At 38.2% G+C, this 19,737-nt stretch overlaps 2 protein-coding genes and 1 long non-coding RNA gene across 3 annotated transcripts; 1 reads left to right on the forward strand and 2 right to left on the reverse strand.

Annotated features, from left to right (window-relative positions):
* The first annotated feature begins 2,329 nt into the window (after positions 1-2,329).
* LOC111610024 (centrosomal protein of 135 kDa-like) lies at positions 2,330-4,867 on the forward strand. The gene has a single exon (XM_023341941.1). It carries the CDS (start codon positions 3,343-3,345, stop codon positions 4,435-4,437), a length of 1,095 nt encoding a protein of 364 aa, XP_023197709.1. The 5' UTR covers positions 2,330-3,342; the 3' UTR covers positions 4,438-4,867.
* A 37-nt stretch (positions 4,868-4,904) lies between these two features.
* Positions 4,905-7,305, reverse strand: LOC111610111. The gene is made up of 3 exons (XR_002753497.1): positions 6,960-7,305; positions 6,717-6,827; positions 4,905-6,587 (listed from the first exon to the last, which is right to left on the reverse strand). It is a non-coding gene; the product is annotated as an uncharacterized LOC111610111 (long non-coding RNA).
* A 1,285-nt stretch (positions 7,306-8,590) lies between these two features.
* Positions 8,591-16,515, reverse strand: LOC102227732 (E3 ubiquitin-protein ligase RNF167-like). The gene is made up of 10 exons (XM_005814947.3): positions 16,091-16,515; positions 13,431-13,556; positions 13,269-13,349; positions 13,033-13,170; positions 12,867-12,954; positions 12,492-12,582; positions 12,227-12,332; positions 11,444-11,537; positions 11,042-11,122; positions 8,591-10,898 (listed from the first exon to the last, which is right to left on the reverse strand). Exons 2-10 carry the CDS (start codon positions 13,533-13,535, stop codon positions 10,477-10,479), a joined length of 1,206 nt encoding a protein of 401 aa, XP_005815004.1. The 5' UTR covers positions 13,536-13,556; positions 16,091-16,515; the 3' UTR covers positions 8,591-10,476.
* Between the last annotated feature and the right edge of the window lie 3,222 nt (positions 16,516-19,737).

A 19,737-nucleotide genomic window follows, 5' to 3' on the forward strand; every position in this document is an offset into this window, starting at 1 on the left:
AACACTAAGCAAATTTGTTGTGAAATAAATTATTAAAATGGAGCAAACCACCCAAATACTGACACTGGCTGACACTGTAACACATATCTTTACTGACCCTTTGCAGTCAACCATCAATTTGTTTTCAAATAAGGATCAAAAAAGCCAGAAGTAGCCATTTTGTCAAGCAACAGTTTAATGGGTAATAATTTCTAACCACATCACGTTCATTATACATTCAAGTGCTAAATATCCTGTTTCTTTGTCCTTCCTCGGAACCTCAGCTTCTGCCTCATGTGGTCCAGCAAAGTGCGCGGCCAAACTCGGGTAGCCTGTGCATCATCGTCCAGGAAGAATTCAGGTTTCATGTCTGGGAATTCCTGCCCGTCTTTCGAGCCAAATGTGGAGTCGTCTCCGACTGCCAGATTGACGTCCCAGGGAGTGGAGCTCATTTGCTTAGGGTCAGCACTATCCAAATAACCCTGTAAAAGTGCAACACATCAATGGTGAAGTGCAGCAGTAGTTCATATCTTGTCATTTATCTTTTGGTGATGGAAATTATGTTTTTAACTGAGTTGCATGGTTGTACATTTGAAGAAATGTCAAAACAATAAACAGGCAAAACTGTAATTTATGCTAAATCAATGCCAGATTGAGATGTTCACTTTATCTTACAAATTGTAATTAAAGCAAGGCAGAAAGAACACAAACACTAAAACCAAATCAATAAAAAAAAATCCCATTATTTACCTTATGTTGTAGAAAAATTGCTCTTGAATCTTGCGGCAGAAATGACATTACAGTAAAGAGCAGACAGAAAAATCTCATCGAGAAGGTTGAATATGAAGACATTGCATCTGGTGTTAACAGGAGAAAATTCAAAAATACAATTGTGAGATGTCCTCTCAAATTGTTACTTTATAGGCTTTTAAGGTTTAGTAGCATGACGACACAGTCCACTGTGCTGCTGTGCTTTTGTTTCTAAGTTCACATGGAACAAAACTCAGAAAAACCAACCTGGGGTTCATGAAGCCAGAATGCTATACTTAGCTGCTTGATATGTGAAGTATTAACACATTTATTCAGATTTAATATGAATTATCTTTTCTTCAACACAACAGGAGGTCATTAAAGGTGCAGAAAATGTTAAAATGAAAAAGGATTAAAATGAGTCGGTTCTTCAGTGCAGAAAGTCTTGATGAATTACAATTTCTATAAAACATGAAGCTATGTATAGCTCTTTACAGCAAAATATTGTAATAACAGTCAGCTTTAATACCAAAATATAGCTGGGATTTATATTTTAAAATTAATATAATTAATTTTAATAAATTAAAATTTATTCACAAAATAGTTTTTTTTGCAAAAGCATTGAACCTTTTCACATTTTGTCATGCCACAACCATGAACTTCAATGTATTTTGCTGAGATTTAAAGGCAAACACAAAGTAGTGAGCTTTCCATTAGTAAAGATTCAATTAGTAATCTTTACTAGTGGAAATCTAAAAAGTGACTGAAATCCATCTTGTTATTCTTTGCAAAATAGTTCAAGCTAATTCAGATTGGATTGGTCTTCTATGGAAGTAAATATGTGCCATCAAGATTTGAATAAAAAATGCCTCTGAAATTTGAATGTTGTATATTAGTGCTTACTTTTTCAATGTTAAAATAAATTCAGAATATATTTTTAACCTAAAAAAAAATTCAGCATCATTATACATCATTTTTTTCATGTATTTGTACATGAAAAAAATTTCAGTGTCATTATTTGTACATGGTTGCAATTTTCATTTATTAAAAAAATTCACATTCCTATTTCAAAGTGATCAAATTTTCAATATACATATTTTTTTCAGTTTAAATTTTCAGTGTTAAAAAATTCAGCATATAAAAAAATTCAACTTTTCAACATTCAAATGCAATATTTTCAGTGTCCTCCAATTCAACTTGCCCAAATTCAGCGTCTAAAAATTTGCTGTAAAAATGGTAAGATTACTTCAGGTCACAGACATTAGCAATGGATGTCAGATTCCAACACTCAGCTAATCACGTGATGCAACCCTCATATTGAAGAAATACCAGCAACTTTTCAACCAGCAACTATTCAGAAATACCAGGCTGGCGACCATGGAGACAAATGAAAACCCAACGGTGAGTTTAATGTTTTCATATTTCTATAGTATATTTATTTTGTGCATGAAGTTTTATACATTTATACATACCTTAAAGCTTGATTTAAAACACGGGTTTGGGCCGTTGTTAATCTTACACCATTTAGTTATGGCATATTACTTCTCGCTACCTCCTAGTCCCCCCCCAATCCCCCGTCCCACACCCAATTTCCCCTGTTTTATTTCAAGAACAAATCCCAAGTCTAGAATCTTGAAAGAGAACTGATGGGTGGCGACTTTCTGGGTTGTTTGTATGTTGTCTTAGGTGAGACTGAGACAGGGAAGTCTTAGTAAAGTCGTAATTGTTCAGGAGATGCTACCACTAATGTAGTAAGCTAATATGGCTGCCTTGTATGCTTCAAAGAGGGGCTGTGAACACTTCCGACATTAATTATAACCACAATCCCATTCTGTTCAGCTACTGTATTGTTCAGGTGACTTCATTTATGAATTAATTAAGAAATTTATTGTCATTACAACATCATCCAAAATACCAGTTACCTACCAAACTGTAGATTTACTTGTGTTTGATATAGTTTCTACAATTTTAATGGGAGAAGAGCACAGTAGGATTGCCATCCTTTTTCTAAAATACGGAATCGCCCCGTATACAGGAAGCGATTTGTTCCGTATTTCTGTATGTCCGACAGTAACGCCTATAACACATATAAACATTTAGTGCAACAATAATTATGAAACTCAAACACAAGATTTGTTAAGGTCAGCTAAATTGTGGCAGGAGCTAGTAAGGACCCCAGAATGCTTCTGACCAATGATGATGTCACGGTTGCCTAGAGACGGACACTAAGTCCCTTTTGCACTGCACCGCTGGACCCGGGTCCATTTAATAATGGCGTATTAAGTTTTGTTGTGCTGCTTTTGACCAAAAAAGATCTGAGCTAACTCCCGCTCTCCGGGTAAACTCAACCGATGCTTGCCACGGTTGTTCCTGCCTTCCCAAACTTCAGCAGTTTTCTAGTTGTTCTGCTGAGATAGTGACATCAATTTGTGACATCACGCATATTGATGTCACAAAGAGCTAGTCACAAAAAGCTGCACTCTTGAATTCTACAGTCATAACCATTGCAGAAGAGAGAGAGAGCAATTACAAGGATTGTGTCCTATCAAGAGATTGAAAAGGAAAGTTTTTCAAGATAAAAAGGAAAATCCTCACAATCAAATAAAGGAAAACATGGGGCAGATTTTGGATTTGTTCAGACAAGAAGGATCAAAAGTGAGTCAGCACAATAAGGCTTCATCTTCTGATTCTGGGAATGAAGAAATACAACAGATCTTGGCTAGAGAGTCAGAGAAGCTAAATGGCATCTTGGAAGAAGTCAACATGATGTCCATTGAGAGACAGTCGCTGATCAAAGCAAATGAGGAGCTGAAGATTAAAGTTATAGACACAGAAAAAGCTGCACTTGCAAAAGACAAGGAATTAAAAAAGCTGTTGGTTGTAAACAGAACTTTAAAGGACGATAACACCGCATTGAAGCAGAAAAACACTACACTGGGGCAAAAAACCACCGCCTTGGAAGAGGACAAAAACAAGCTGGAGCAGAAAAACACCGCCCTGGAGAAGGAAAAAAATACCCTACATCAGGAAAACAGCATTTTAAAACAGGTAAATACCGTCTTGGAGGAGGAAAACACCTTCTTCGAGCAGAAAAGTAAGGTCCTGGAAAAAGAAAAGACTGCCTTGGAGCAGAAATACACCACTCAAATCAGCAACCTGGAGCAGAGAATTTCCACATTAGAACAGGAAAACACCGATCAGAGGGAAAGAATTTCCACATTAGACGAGGAAAACACCGCTCAGAGGGAGAGATTCTCTCGTACAGTGCGGGTAAATGGCATCCTGGAGCACAGAACAAGGCTTTTGGAACGGCAAAACTTTGTTTATGAGCACGAGAACAGAGACCTGCATCACGTTCTGAATTTGAGAAGAGGGCAACACGAGCAGGACAAAACCTCCCAGATGCTAACTATCACTGCTCTGGAGGTGAAATGCACTGCCCTGGAGCAGAAAAACACTACCCTGGAGGATGAAAAGACCGCTTTGGAGAAGGAAAAGACCGCTCTGGAGGAAGAGAACACCGCTCTGGAGCAAAAAAGTATCACCCTGCAGCAGAGAATAACCTACTTGGAGCAAATAAACAAGAGTTTGGAGCTGATAAATGCCTCCCAGGAGCAGGTGAACAGCACACTGAAGCAGGAGAACAGTGCTCTGAAGCAGGAGAATAGCCTCCCGTCGGTCTCTCGGCCTGCCTCCAGGGCTTCGTAGTGAGTCCTGTTGGTCTCCGTGCTGACCTAAAGGGCTTCGTAGCGAGTCCTGTCGGTCTCTGTGCTGACCTCCAGGGCTTTGCAGCGAATCCCGTTGGTCTCCGTGCTGACCTCCAGGGCTTCGTAGCGAGTCCTGTCGGTCTCTGTACTGACCTCCAGGGCTTCATAGTGAGTCCCGTTGGTCTCCGGGCTAACCTCCAGGGCTTCGTATCGAGTTCTGATGGTCTCCCGGCCTGCCTCCAGGGCTTCACAGCGAATCCCGTTGGTCTCCGTGCTGACCTACAGGGCTTCATAGTGAGTCCCGTGGGTCTCCGGGCTAACCTCCAGGGCTTTGTAGCGAGTCCTGATGGTCTCTCAGCCTGCCTCCAGGGCTTCAAAGCGAGTCCTGTCGGTCTCCGGGCTGACCTCCAGGGCTTTATAGTGAGTCCCGTTGGTCTCCGGCCTGACACCAGGGCTTCGTAGCGAGTCCTGTTGGTCTCCTGGCCTGCTTCCATGGCTTCGTAGCGAGTCCCGTTGGTCTCCAGGCTGACCTCTAGGGCTTTGTATTGAGTACTGTTGGTCTCCCAACCTGCCTCCAGGGCTTTGTTGCGGGTCCCATTACCCTCCTGGTTCCTGCTCTGCCGCCGGCAGGTACTTGCTCCGCTGCCCTTGTCGCAGGTCCCATCGACCTCCTAGCCAGGCTCAGGAGTTTGGCTGGAAGGTCAACAGGACCTGCGACAAGGCTTAGGAGATCAGCCAGGATGGGACACATCCCCAGCATCCTCCTAGGTTTCTGCTCCGCCGCCGGTGTCCCCCAAGGCTGCTGTTCCGCCGGAGTCCTCCTCAGATTCTTTTGGTGTTCCTAAGTTGTTTCCATTTCATTTTGCCTTGTTTTCCACATTCTTCATTGGTGTTTCTAATTATGTTTATTTCTTGTTTCTAGTTATTTTCCTTTGTTCTAATTAGGTTCCTTTAGTCTACTTACTCCTTTGTGTTTGTATTTTGGTTATTTCTCCTTGTGTAATCTTCCCCCCCTTTCCAAACAGCCGTTTGCCGTTATTCAGCTATTGTATTGTTCAATACAAATCTGAACATAAAATGTTCAGCAAATACATCTCCGTTATAATCGCCCTTTAGCCATTTCCCGAATCAGAAGTTACAATCGGAAGCCAACTTCAGCTTCAATCCAGAGTCAGTTAGGAAAGCCGCCACAGCTAGAGGATCGGACTGACGTTTCCTTCTGTGCAGTCCCGTTCTGTTTAGGATCCTGCTCAGAGTGTGCATGCCATTAATGGTTTCAACCACAATGCAAAGCAGCATCCGTATCTCTCCGTGTTTTAGACTAAACATGAAGGGAAACTTGACCAACTCCTGTTAGCCACTGTACTAGCCTAGCATAATACCGCCACTTCCTGGACATAAAATTATCACGTTTATATAAGATACGTATCACGTTTTAACAAGACAACTATCACGTCTCAACGTGATAGCTCTTGAATCTTTTTCCCTGCGTGATAGCAATACGCTTCCGTAAACTGTATAACTTTCACATAGTAAAAAACTGCTTGCAAAACTGAACTGCAGCAATATAAATGTAACATCCAGAAGACACTGATGTGGCTTTTGGGTTTACTGCATTTCTTAAGGCTGCCATTTGTTCGTCAGTCAGTTGTAAATTAGAGTTTGGTACTGTGACATTTGACTCTTCATGAAGAGGAAGCCCGCTGTCCTCCCATTCAATTTTGGGAATCTGTACACCCTGGAAAACACAAAGAAGGGATCAAGAGAACTCAAAATTGACTTAGTAAGATATTGTAGATTACTATTTTACAAATTAAGTGAATGGTAGTACACGTGCTACACATTAAATTGTCCCAATTAAAATGTGCCTCTATCAAGGCACCGTGGGGTTCAGGAATTGGATGATGTGTACGACCAAGAACCCAGAGCTGGTTAGGAGTCATGTTGCTTTCAGTTCGAAGTGGGTGATTGTCCCAGCCACTGCGGAAAGTATCCAGATCATCCTGCAGACGTGGCAGGAAGACATAATGGCAACAGAAGAGGTGTGCTTCATTTGAAATGTCCAGGTATCCCTCTTTTTCAAGGTAGCGTAGCACATCATAATAGATGCATGTTACAGCTGTCCACAGATCTCTCCATAGTCACTCAATCCTTCAATTATGGAGTAATAAACGGTTAAAAACTGCCCTTCAAATCTTGTCATATTGAAGACCACACAAAGCTAATGTTACTATAGACATTGAAAAGCATCACATATTGAAACTTGTCATTTGTACAAACCTTTGATTGTACACACTCTTCCCAGATATAAAACTGCTTCTTCCTGTTCCACGAATCATAAACATAAGTCGTGCCACGTCCACATTTTCCACCCCTTGATCAGCACGTACCCTAAAATAAGTGTGTAACGTATTCATAATTTGCCTATAATTACAACATTAATGACAAATTTTAGCATAGCTCAAACATTCTTTGTAACCAAAAATATATTTTCAAGATACAAAATAGTGTGGATTATTGTACCTGAGTCTTCAGTAGCCAGGTTGTTGGGAGCTGTACCAAGATACATTATCTGCACAACACAGCAAACATGTAACAGTCAATTTCATAGCTTACGAAATTCTGCATTTATGTATTTATAGAAGAGTCACGTTCATTTACCTAAGCATTCTCAAACTGAAAAAGAAGAGAGAGACAAGTGAGTTTTAGATTAGCTATATATTAGCTTAATACATTAGCGGTAGCATCTCCTGAACAATTACGGCTTTACTAGGACTTCCCTGTCTCAGTCTCACCTAAGACAACATCAAACAACCCAGAAAGTCGCCACCCATCAGTTCTCTTTCAAGATTCTAGACTTGGCGCAAGTGGTATTTCTTTTTTAAATAAAACGGGGTAAATTGGGTGTGAGACAGCGGGGAGGGGTTGGGGGTGCTAGGAGGTAGCGAGAAGTAATATGCCATAACTACATGGTGTAAGATTAACAACGGCCCAAACCCGTGTTTTAAATCAAGCTTTAAGATAATGTATCAAACTTCATGCGCAAAATAAAATATACTATAGAAATATAAAAACATTAAACTCACCGTTGGGTTTTCATTCGCCTCCATGGTCGCCAGCCTCGGTGATGCTGGTATTTCTTCAATATGACGGTTGCGTCACGTGATTAGCTGAGTCCTGGCATCTGACATCCATTGCTAATGTCTGTGACCTGAAGTAACCTCGCCATGGAATATTTGAAGCTTTTCAAAATTATCATAATTCTGTTTCTCATTACTGCTTTTCTGAATAAAGCTCTTTGCCTAGCTTGTAAGCTAGGCGGAGAGCTAGCTTACAGGCTAGCCTGGTGGGGAGGGGAGCCCTTTCTTTAGAAAAAAGTACAACTAAGTGTTGCTCTTGTTAGATCCCAGAAAAATACACTGAACTATTTGCAAAAACCACAGCATTAAACCTGATGTTCAGTCAATTATTGCATAGTAGTTTTAAACCCCAATAAATATGTAAATTACGTGTAATCACAATATGACAAATTCAAGAACATGTTTATATGTCAGTACAATATGTTTTTCACTCACACACCATATTTTTAGCTTTCATAGTTTGATATTGTTTCTGTTTGTCCGGTGTTTCATAACTTGGAGCATGCTTCATTCAGCTAGGTGCCAAGCTCTAATTAGTTCCTCTCAAAGGCCATGAATTGGAATATTCTCTTAGGTGAGCTGTGCTTTACAAAGCTTTAGCATTTTATTACTTTTCTTGAAACTACCTGTGACTCATTCAGGTTCAGCTGACTCAGACCTGCACAAGGATAATGAGGATAATGAATATGTTTTAATTTGCAGCATGGTGTCGAGTTAATGCATGCTACTGTTACTCATTACCGTTTCTCATGGTGTCAGGCTGGTTTGTCGACCTGTGACTCCTGTTTTGCTGCTTAAAGTTTCTTGGTTATCCACTGTAGGTACTTTTACTTGTTGCCAATCAGCAGCAACTAAAAGGTAGCAAATGTAGAAGACGGAGAAATGCTTTTGAGGCAGGAAACAAGAAGTGAAAAAGTTCAAGACTACTAAAGCTGTACTTTGGCTCTCCCAGCCATCGAGCTAGCTTATAGGCTTTTGAGCTCCACTCCCTGAATAACAACACTCTCCAAAGAATTATTTTTTAAAGTGGCTTTATTATCAAGAATTGTGTCATTTGTCACGAGCATTTGTAAAGAGAAAGTACTCAACCTTCCTTATTACAACAAATTATGGCAGCAGTCCCATCTCTATTCTTTCTACTCTGTCATAAACATTTAATGTTGCTTCTCACAGACCTTTAGACAATTTATGGATTCTCATTCTTATTTTGTACACTGCATGTACAGTCTGATAACCTAGGCACATTCTAAAATTAAAAAAAGTGTATTAGTGTAATAATTAACATTTGAAGATCAGCCATTTCCATTTGTTTCCATTAACAGACAGAAAAAACGTACAGTACAAAAGAAAATTTGAAGCATATTGTGATTCTTAAAACAGATCCAAGTCAATCCTTAACAGTGCGGGATCATTGGGCAGGACAATGTGAAGATATGTTAATAATCCACAGTTCTGTTGTTGCACCTTCATGCTCTGCCCACTGAAAGCTAATCCCCACAATTTATGTCCATCATATGTAGCGTTTCCTCTGCCTTAAGATTGATGGACTTGCATTATCAAATGATACAATAACTGCACTAATTCTCTATAGAAAATCAAAACTTGTAAAGCATATTTGTGCAACTATGTTAGAAATAAAGCAAAATTGATCACAAAAACCCTGTTTACATGTTTTTAGAGTCATACAGAACAACATATAGCAAGCAGCACTGAATAGTTTTAACTTTAGAGCTAAAATTCATGATTTATTTTTTTATTTTAGGAATAAAAACACTATGGCCAAAAACACTGAAGACTTCCACTTGTGAGGCGTTTTACATAAATGAGCAGTAAAAACCCCAAAAAGGCCATCTTTCACCAACTTTAATTTGATTAGACCTGTCCTGATGTTGGGCTACAGGTAAAAGCATAACCATGCTAAAGATACACAAAGGCAGGGAACAACATATTAGATTACAGAACAAGACACAAGAATAAAATAAAAACTGAGAAAGGAGTGTCTATCTCGACCACTCGGATTAAAAACATTAAACACACATGAACATCAAGGCCGATGTAAGGCAACGCACTTTTCCCCTAAAACGCTTTTCAACTAAAGTTAATTGGTTCAGGGTTTATTTTTCAAAGCTTAAAAGTGAAGCAAAAACCTAACATTTACATAACCAAACCCAATTGTATTTTTTTTTTTTTTGCACTTGCTTTTTCACTTACAAACCCAACTGACCTTTAATTGTGAAAAAAAAGAAACCTGAGTTCACTCAACTGAATAAATGGGATAAAGCTAAAAATCTTAACCGCCCACATAGCTATGTGAACAACAATGTAAAAGCAGCAGAGAGATATTAAAGTGTTTCCAATGTTATATTATATTATAATCCATCATCAAAACAGAAAAATCCAGTCCTCCCTCTGAAAAAAACAAGTCAAATTAAAGAGATAAACAATCCTCTACACCCACCTGCAAGTAGTGCAACCATCTAAAGGAGATGATTTAAAACAGGGAACTTTCCTTCATAAACCACTTCAACCACAGTAACTTTCACCACACATATTTCTGTTACACTGTGGCTACACCAGAGTTTAGGTCTTGTGTGATGAAGTCACAGAATACAACATGAGACAAGCAGTAGTTCAGCGAGAGTTATTGTGTGCATCGAAGGGGAGTGACTCCTAACATTTGACTTTGGTGAAACAGATTTGTGCTATGACACTTAAAAAGTTTCCTGTCAACATCTGGATAAAAGATTTGTTGGAAATCGACAAATGTGGAAATAATACTAAAGTTTTAGCCGACTATAAATCTTGCAGCTGACTAAGCAAAATGCTTAGGCAAACCTTTCCTCCCCGTTCGCTTTTCGTCTTTTGGGTTTAAAATTAGGCCAATAATCTGGCGGGTAAGTTCAGACCACCACTCCGTTCCTACCAATGAGCCGAGCTGTGTCGTCCTCGCTGTGGTGCTCATCCTCTCCTCCGTCACCACTTTCTGAGTCAGTGTCCTCCTGTGGGGAGTAGTAGCCATCATAGCCCAGGACGGGGGAGTCGCGTTGTGTTGGAGAGACGAGGCACTGGGCAGTAGTGGTGGTGGTGGCTGAGTAGGCCGACGGGTTCCTAGACGGAGACCCGGGGTTGGACGGGCGCAGCAGAGGGGTGCGCTCAGAGTCTCCTTCGCCCTGTGCTGCTTCCTCCTCTCCCCGGCCTCCGGCTTCCTCCTCAGAGTCGGACTCGGAATGCTCCGGGTTGTTTCGGGTCACGCGTTGTTTGCACACGGGACAGGTCTTCTTGGTCAGGGTGAGCCACGGGTCGACGCACTTGCAATGATATGCTAAAAAAAAAAGGGAAGATTCAAGAAAGAAAACAATATGGTGACTAAATTTTTTAAGCTATTAACAAAAACACTTTAAGAGGATTTCTTGGTAATCTCTTAAACAACATGAAGGTTAACATAACATCCCACAAATTATTTACCATGTGAGCAAGGTAAAACTCTCAGCTTGTCTCCTTCTTCATACTCATCAAGACAGATGGCACACAAATCATAGTCATCTCCTGAAATTAAAGGAAAGCAAGGAGCTGATAAATGCACTTATGCCTTGAAAAGAAGAAATTAATAACGTCACTGATTTTAAGAACTTTTCTCAAAGAAAATATTAATGAAAAAGTAGCTATTTGAGACAGATCTGTAACTTTTATTAAACAGCACTGACAAAGTCTAATTAAATTGTTTTGTCAGACTTAAAAAATTAAAATACAACATCTTTAAGAAGGCCCAAATGATAAAATTCCTTATAGTAAAGTTGCACAAAATGTAAATAATACAGAACAAATCAATGCATCTCAGTGACGGTACAAAGACTACAGCAGTGTTACCTTTCCTGAACTTGTGAGTTGGAATGCGCTTCAGTTGCTCCTTGGTCAAACGATTTTTCCTCAGACGTTTTCTGTACTGCACACACCGTATAACCTGAGCAACACAGACAGGAGACATTACACACACTAAAATTTAACAACCTAACGGTTACCCGACTTACACTGAACTCGTACCTCATTCACAAAAGCTTATTAAGAAAGCAAAAAAATATATATCATTTAGTTATTTTGAGTAAATTTTTTATAGCTTAAAGAAACAAGATGCCAGTCTGCAGCATCTGGCCTGATTTACCAAACATCTATTAATGCAGTAATTCAGGAAAATTAATGAAAAGTGTATCAGTCGCATTTTTCACTGATATTGATCAAATGTCTATCGTGTTATTGATTTATTGCCCAGCCCTGAAACATGAAACCTTTGTCAATAAATAGCAAAGCTTGATGTAACTGAACATGACTTTCAGAGAGAAAATGTTGTGAAAGATTAATCAGTCACAGCGTTATTGCTGAAAACTCCTTCTGCTTTTACGAGGGAAGTGTTTCTTTTATGCCTCAGAGACTGAACATTATTCGTCAGTAAGCAGTGGGTGGAGAAACGGGTATGAGATGCATTTCACATAAACAACACCAACAGCCAAACTGTTCAACAAACAGCCAAGACTAGGATGAATGAGGCTCCCCTGTAGATAAGTTTGGGGTATAAAGGTTCAGGGAAGCATAAGAGAAACATGCTTTAAGATCAGTAAGATAACCTATTTCAAAGAAAGAACCGTGCATACTTACTAGGATTACACACATCACAATAATAATCATCCCTAGTACCCCAGTGAATGGAATAAGGTAGTACGAAAGTGGAAAAACTAAATCCGGCTTGAGTATCACATAGGCCCTTTTGAGAAACAGAGAAAAATAATCTGTTAAATACAACAACATGACCACAGTCTGTAATTGTTATCATGTCTAAATCTATTGCTGGCTTTTATACATCTGCTTTGGCATTTTTCTGATTATCTAGAAAACATTTTAAAGGTTTTATTTTTTTCCTCACCCGTGTTCTGGAATTACTTCCTCCTTAAGCCTTCTTGCAGCATAGGAGCTGGTGAACACAGAGGGAATTTCAATCTGATCTGCAATAGTCTCTGAAAAGGGAAAAAAAACATTTAACCACTTAGAATAATGCAAGTGTGGTAAATTTGTGATTGCACATATTTTTAAATGTAGTCAGAGAATCAGCTTGACTTGAAATTAAACATTTCTTTCCTTGCTTATCATTAAATCAGTCACGCAAAATGACTGATTTAAGATCCATTTGTTAGCATGTTCCTTTAGCATTTAAATGCAAACAAGTCATAGAAATCAACTGTTATCCTATCCAGGTTTCAGCTTCCAGGGTGAGGGGGAGCACAGCGAGATAAACACTTACCATTGCTAAAGTTCATGTTGAGAAGAAGGTTAGAGTTCAAGTTGTGAACGATTGCTGCGCTGTATCCAGCCTGCTGTGCATTTAAAATCTGGAACAATATCACAAATACGTAGGATCAGATTCCATCACAAACATTACTAATCGTTCTTTGTCGAATGTGGCTCACCTTTATGTCAAAATTGCAATCAAAGCGCCTGATGAGAGCAATAAATTTAGTGGTGTTGGCATCATAGTTTGTTGTCAGTGGAGGAGGAGGATCCATTGTTGTACAACCATTGAGTGGATGGGAGACTACCAAAACTCCCTTTTTAGAATGAAAGGAACAGGAAGTCAGGAAAAAAACAAAAAAAACATCAACAATATTAATCTGGGAGCAGTAATAAATAAAATCTCTCTCCTCACCATCAATCCCTGCTTTGGAAGAGAAGGTCCAAACAAAGCAGGTAGGTCCTCAAACATTAGGTCGGTCTGGTTTTTATAACGCTGCCAAGCGAACGCACAACATGAGTGGAATAGAAATACATGATTGCAGGAAGTGAAATGTAAAGCTTTAATTTTACTTACAACAAATATATATGCATGTGTTGGTGAGGGGAAATACATGCAGCTGAAAGCGAGTAAAAAGACACTCAGCCGAGTGCGCTTCCACCACACAGCAAGGTGGGCCATCCTCGGTTGTTTTCAGTGGCACTGCAAGAAAAAAACAACAGAATCATAAACAAATATTTACTAAGTAAAAGAGAACGGAATAAAATATCTGGCATCAAATAACTTGAGCCTTCATTTTAAGTGAATAGCAAGAACAGGAAAGATGCTACAAGTTCCTGAAATGTCCATTATGATAACAAATTACACAGCAGTTACATAATTGTAGGCAAATTCAACAAGAAATCCTACTTTCTATAACTACTGCAGTCTCAATTTTAATGTTAATTGCAAATTAGGTGTAGTCTGATGCAATCAATCCAAGCTTTTCTGTTAGTTGTTTGAGATGGAAATCCTCAAATACATGTTCAGCTGACTGACATTTCAATAAGTGTTAGAAAATACTAAGTCCAGAGAATTATCCGACATTTTCAACGATGAGAGAATTTCCTAACACAACAGGCAAAATGATGCAAAAACTTAGCAAAGTCGCCATGTGTTCCTAGCCATACATTTGGAGGCATTGTTTATAAAGTTTGCAAGTTCAAAGTAAACAGTGGCGAAACAAGAAGCTGTTGCATCTTCACACTGAACAATAAACAAAAGCACATCTCAAAGTTTCAAAAGTCTTGGCTCCAGAATACATGCTGGAAGATACTAGAGATCTTTATAGTCACACAGTTTTAAAAAATCTCTGATGAAAGTTGAAAAATGCAGTAGCAGCATGCAGAGCAAAGAATATCAATGAACAGAAGGTGTTTATCCATGATGGGATAAATTAGGCAAAGATCCCACAGGAACGTTGTCAAAAACTGGTTTCACGGGGGTTGAAAAGTTTTAAGACTACAGTAATCATTAAAGTTGGCCTTTTGTTTGGATAAATCATTTGTAATATTAGTTCCATCAAGCATTACAATGTTCATGTTTATTCCGATTTGTATCTTTTGCTCGTAACGTGGACGAATAATTTAATTTCAGCTGAAAGCATAAGTCTTGTTCTTAACAAACACAAAGGAGAATGTATTCATTTGTAGAAAGCAGCTTGTTTGCTTAGGTCAAAGGTGCTTGTCTAGAAAACCCAAGAGTGGATTTTGTTTACAGAATTTAAGGCAGCGTGAGATTCATACTGTCAAGATATTTACTGCCAAGAGATTGTCTTCTTTTTGTACATTTGTTTTTCACTTGTACAAGCTCTGACATAGATTAAAATTATTCTATCAAATTAAAACAAAATCCAACACAGGATAAAAACCTTTAAGGATTCTTCTGCTGGAAGGTAGGAGACTGAAGTGCTTACACTCAACATTAACATTTGAAGGCAAACAGACAATTCAGGTCTTTTAGTAATGGAAATAAACACAGATATGCAAACAATGAACTGTGAAGTGGGTGGACAGCAGGCCTTAGTTTGAACCAATTGTCATTTAGACAGTATTGACATTCTGCTTTTCAGTATGTAAATATATTCTTTAGACATCTTGTTTCAAATTAAATGACAAATGACTGTTTTACACAAAAAAAACCACTTCTGTGACGATTGTTGCCGTGAGATCAGGTATTTATATCTTAAGGACGACTCGTGGAGACAACTTACTACATTACACTTTTCAACATGCCCACCTAAAACTATTTTACAGAAAATAGTCCATATTAGTGGTAGGGCATTTAGAGCGCTTTACAAATACTATATCTGAGTGAGTGGTGTGCACATTTAGCCCTCTTTACATTGACAACACCAAATAAAATCCACAACTAGTCTCAGAGTGATGATAAACCTAAACCTTTATGGAAGAGTGGTGGTGGGGGGGGGGGGGGGGGGGGGGGGGGGCATTGTTAAAGGAAACCATAAGCAGTCAAATTAACTTGACCAAAAACTATGCAAGAGGCACAGCAAAACATGGATCAAGGTGCTCATTGTAACCAAAATGTGAACTTCTACTGCACATCTCCCTGAATACACAGTTATATGGAGCATCATGCTATGGGGATGTGTGAGCTTGCAGAAACAGGAAAGTTGGTCTGAACAGAAAATGGAAACTGCTACATGCATACACACCCCTACCGAAAGAAAACCGGAAGTTCGCCTTCCAGCAGGACAGCAACACTCAACATACAGCAGCCAGATCTATAATGCACTGAGTTACATACAATTATAACGACATGTTGGTTTAATTAAATAAAAATGAGCAAAGCTTGATTTATATAGACGTACAAGGCTGACAGAGACATACTGGTACGTATCAGTAGCTGCTCAAATTGTGGCTCTCAAAGTATAGCATTTTCATTCCACTTTACAAGCATTTTTGTTAGCAAAAATAGTCTAGCTACAGGTTAGTATGGATATGTTGACCTGCACAAAGGTACGACTTATGCCTAAAGTTACTTACAAATTAACAGATATGTTTTAATAGACCAAGTATTTTAGGTAATAATGCTACCTAGGGAAATAAATATTTTTGAATCAACCTGAGCTGCTTCCCCTGCAAAAAGAAATCAGAGAATCGCTGAATGAGACAAAAGTACATAACTAAGATTTCAAAAGCAACACAGTTCATGTCATATTTTAATAAGGCACTCACCGTATTTCCTTGTTTATGCCTCCACACCGAGGGGTGTAATCGAAACTCAAACCGTCTAACAAAAAAATCCTTAAATGAGCCAGGCTGTTCTTCCTGGACAATTTAAGCTGGGTTATCGCCACCAGTGTATATTTCCAGCAGAAAACACCACAAACGGAAAGGATTAACTTGAGGTTTGCCGATGTTTGGCTAGAGTTAGCAAATGTTAGATAACAGGTTCCATTTTCGTCTCCCTTCCGGAGCCCGTACACATAGTTTATACCGAGTCAGATTAACAAAAACAACTGATCTATCCAACGTAAAACAGACGAAACTAAAACCTAAAATTTCCACAAGGTACATTAGCCGCTTACTGCTAAGGTTTGTTTGCTACTGTTTCTGTCTTTTTCTTCGTGGTCTTTGTTGCGTTTGTTTAGCTGTCTGCCAACTTAAAAATGCTCACTACCGCCACTAGTTGGTATGAATTGAGAATGCATTGTTTTGAGGGGTTCCCCCCCGAGTTAAATAAATAAATCCTCGGTCATTGCCTTGCTTACGAAAAGTACTCACTACCAAAGAAAAGCCTGGGAGCGGACAACTGATTATCTGCCTATTTCTATCACACCTACAAAAAGATATGAGGAAAAAAAACATGCTGGCACTTTCAATTACAGGTGCCAGCATGAAATTCAGATTTATTCTAAAAGAAGTAGGCATGAATAGACCAGCATAACAGTAATTCCGTGTTGTAATTAAGATAAACAGTGAATGTCAGAGCAAATGCGGAGGGAATGAAGGTTTCAACAAGCACGGGCAGAAAGACTAGTTTCACTGCATTCAGTGGTGATGAGGCGTTTCAGACATTTATCTTTTTCGACTTATACAGGCATGGCGTGTGAAAAAACTCGCCCTTTTTTGCAGGGAAAAGAAAACCCTTTAAATAATAAAGCACGTTTTGTCAAATACCCAAACGCTGAACTCAACAATCAGTTCATTGTGGTCTAACGCCACAGTGCCCTCTGGCGTTAGACCTACGTAAAATACAGTTTTTTCTCAATTGTATTAGTGTATTTCTCTGGTGTATATTAGTCCATCATCAACGAGATTAGTGCCTTGTAGTAGCAGTTTCCAATTCCTTCAAACAAATTGCATGCTTTTGGACGTGCATCAATTGCTTCCATGCAATTCTCTGCTGTTTTATACCATCGTTTGCTTATGTCATGTCAGTGTACACTTATGAAGGCTGAATAGTCATTTCCTATAAAACAAATGGCCTTCATTTCATTGCTTGAGGCAATCCAAAAATGTTGAACTAGTTCTAAAAGTCTGTCAGTCTTATGCATTTCTTTTCCATTCTTTCCTGAAAAATCTGAATTTCACAACACTTTCTCTCAGTTTTCTCACTAAAAACAGTGAAACAAAACTTACTGTAACTGTAGATTTCAAATGGCTGTGCTAATAAAGCATAGAGTTGTCTTGAGCATTTTCAGGAACTGTTATTGTGATCTGACTTTCGTGCACTGGAAAAAGTTTCTAGATTAGTTTGTACTAATTGTTTTGAGAAAGACATCAAATAAACTGAAATAACTGTACTTTGGGAGACATTATTAGAAAAGAATCAGAAATAAATGCATAAAAAACATAATATTTTTGACAGGTTTGAGTTAATAGTTTAACATGTTTGTTTTACTTCAGTTAGAAAGACCAAAGATATTTTGATTTACTAAATGCCATAATAATGAGAGAAAGGATATATCAGATATTTATTTATAAATGTCTTCAAAATCAGAAGTTTACATATAGACTACTATCTCTTTAAACAATGAGGGCAAGCCCAGATAATGATGTCACGACTTTAAAAACGTCTTATAAGTTTGAGATAATTGGAGGCATGATCCAATTGGAGGTTTAATCATATAAAACATTTTAGATCATCGACCTGTTGGAGGTGTTATTCTCATATTTATCACCAAGCCACCAGCAGTATTTGTTTCCACAACTTTATGACAAAATTTCTTCTTTATTTAGAAATCAAAGAATGGACGTTCAGGTGGGACAGTGTCTCCCTCTTAGAATTGGGGATGAAAAAAAATGTTTAATAGAAAATTCTGCATGTTTTCTCGGTGTTATACACGACATCCAAATCTATAAATGTAGCTAATGGAAAAATAATAGGAAGGAAGAAAGTTACAGATATGATCTATGTCAAATAAAGTATGTGTGAACAGAAGTCGTTATTCCTGCATGAGGCTTATCGTTACTTCCTCCTGAAGATGCCATGTTTACTGTCTTTGTACAAACTGAGTCACCAGTCGAGGCTGAAGGTCATTATGATAAAGAAAAACAAAACCAGTTCATTCTTCTTTGCCTTCAGGAATTGGCTGCACATTTGTGAAATTTACATTTAAAACACTTTAGAGGTAACTTAGTGCAACAATTAGATGTATATCTGGCAGCCTGTTCAAGCTGAACTTCAGCTTCTTTATTAGACCAAGAGCTGTGCGTGCAATGCAGACAAAGAAAAATAGTTCTTAGAATATCAGTCACAAAGTCTAATTGTTTAAGACGTAGATGTAGCATTTTCTTTTTTTCCCTGTCACTGTGAAAATAAAAGTGCCTTATATGAATGGAGTTTTTTGACATTCATAAATTAATAATGAGTTGGCACTGTGATGATAGAAACAAGCTTCTGTGAGCTTTATGCCGACAAAACCATTCACTTCTTCCTGATTTCAGATAAGTTCTCTATCAGAGTCTCTGGCACCATTTTGTCTGTTTCCTACATACTGTCTATGACAATATGTACCTGTGTCCATGCCTATGAACATAGCTGGCAATGTTTCAGTTCTTGTAATCTCATAATTTCTTTTTCTATTTAAGATATTCATTTAATATGTCCCATATCCTCAATCTGGAAAAAAAAGTGAAAAGTATTTGTTCCTTCACTTCTGAAGTTTGACTTCAGAAATTATTTCCTGAGAAAATGAAGGAGGATCCTTAAATCAATAAGTTTCTATTATTAGCTATTATGTTTTTTGTAATTTCCCAGCTGCATTTCATGGAAGTACCATAATCCTTAAATAAGAAATAAACCTTTTTATATTTCATTGCTTTTTTTGAAACTCATAATAAACAAAGTTTCAATTTTGAAGGCATGTTTTTTTTGTCAGATATGATCTTTATAAAACACAAACTGTCTTTTGGAACAATTTCTACTCATATATGTGCATATTTAGAACTGGGCTGCACCATGGGGCAGTTGTTACACACTAGAAAGTCTGAAAGGGTAAATCCTGACTGGGGTTTTTCTGTGTGAGTCTTCATTTTTATCTGGGCCGTCCTACCAGAACAGAAATGTGTAGTTGTGCATCTCTGTGATCCTTTGTAATGGACCGGCGACCTTTAGAGTGCAGCCTATGCTCAATGATTGCTGGACACAGAACACCAGACCAAATCCCTAATTACAGGATTTGGAAAATTAACTTTTGGATATTTATTACCAGATAACAACAAACACTGTTTTGCCATTGAGTAAAGAAAAAAAACAAAAAAAAAAAAACAAGCAAAAACAAAATCTGAACTTAAATGAAAAAAAAATATATAAAAATTAAAAAAGTAATAAAAGAAAACATAATTTGTATTTTTTATTCAAAACATTTATGCCATTT

This window comes from Xiphophorus maculatus, chromosome 11 (assembly GCF_002775205.1).
Source record: "Xiphophorus maculatus strain JP 163 A chromosome 11, X_maculatus-5.0-male, whole genome shotgun sequence".
Lineage (NCBI taxonomy): Eukaryota > Metazoa > Chordata > Actinopteri > Cyprinodontiformes > Poeciliidae > Xiphophorus > Xiphophorus maculatus.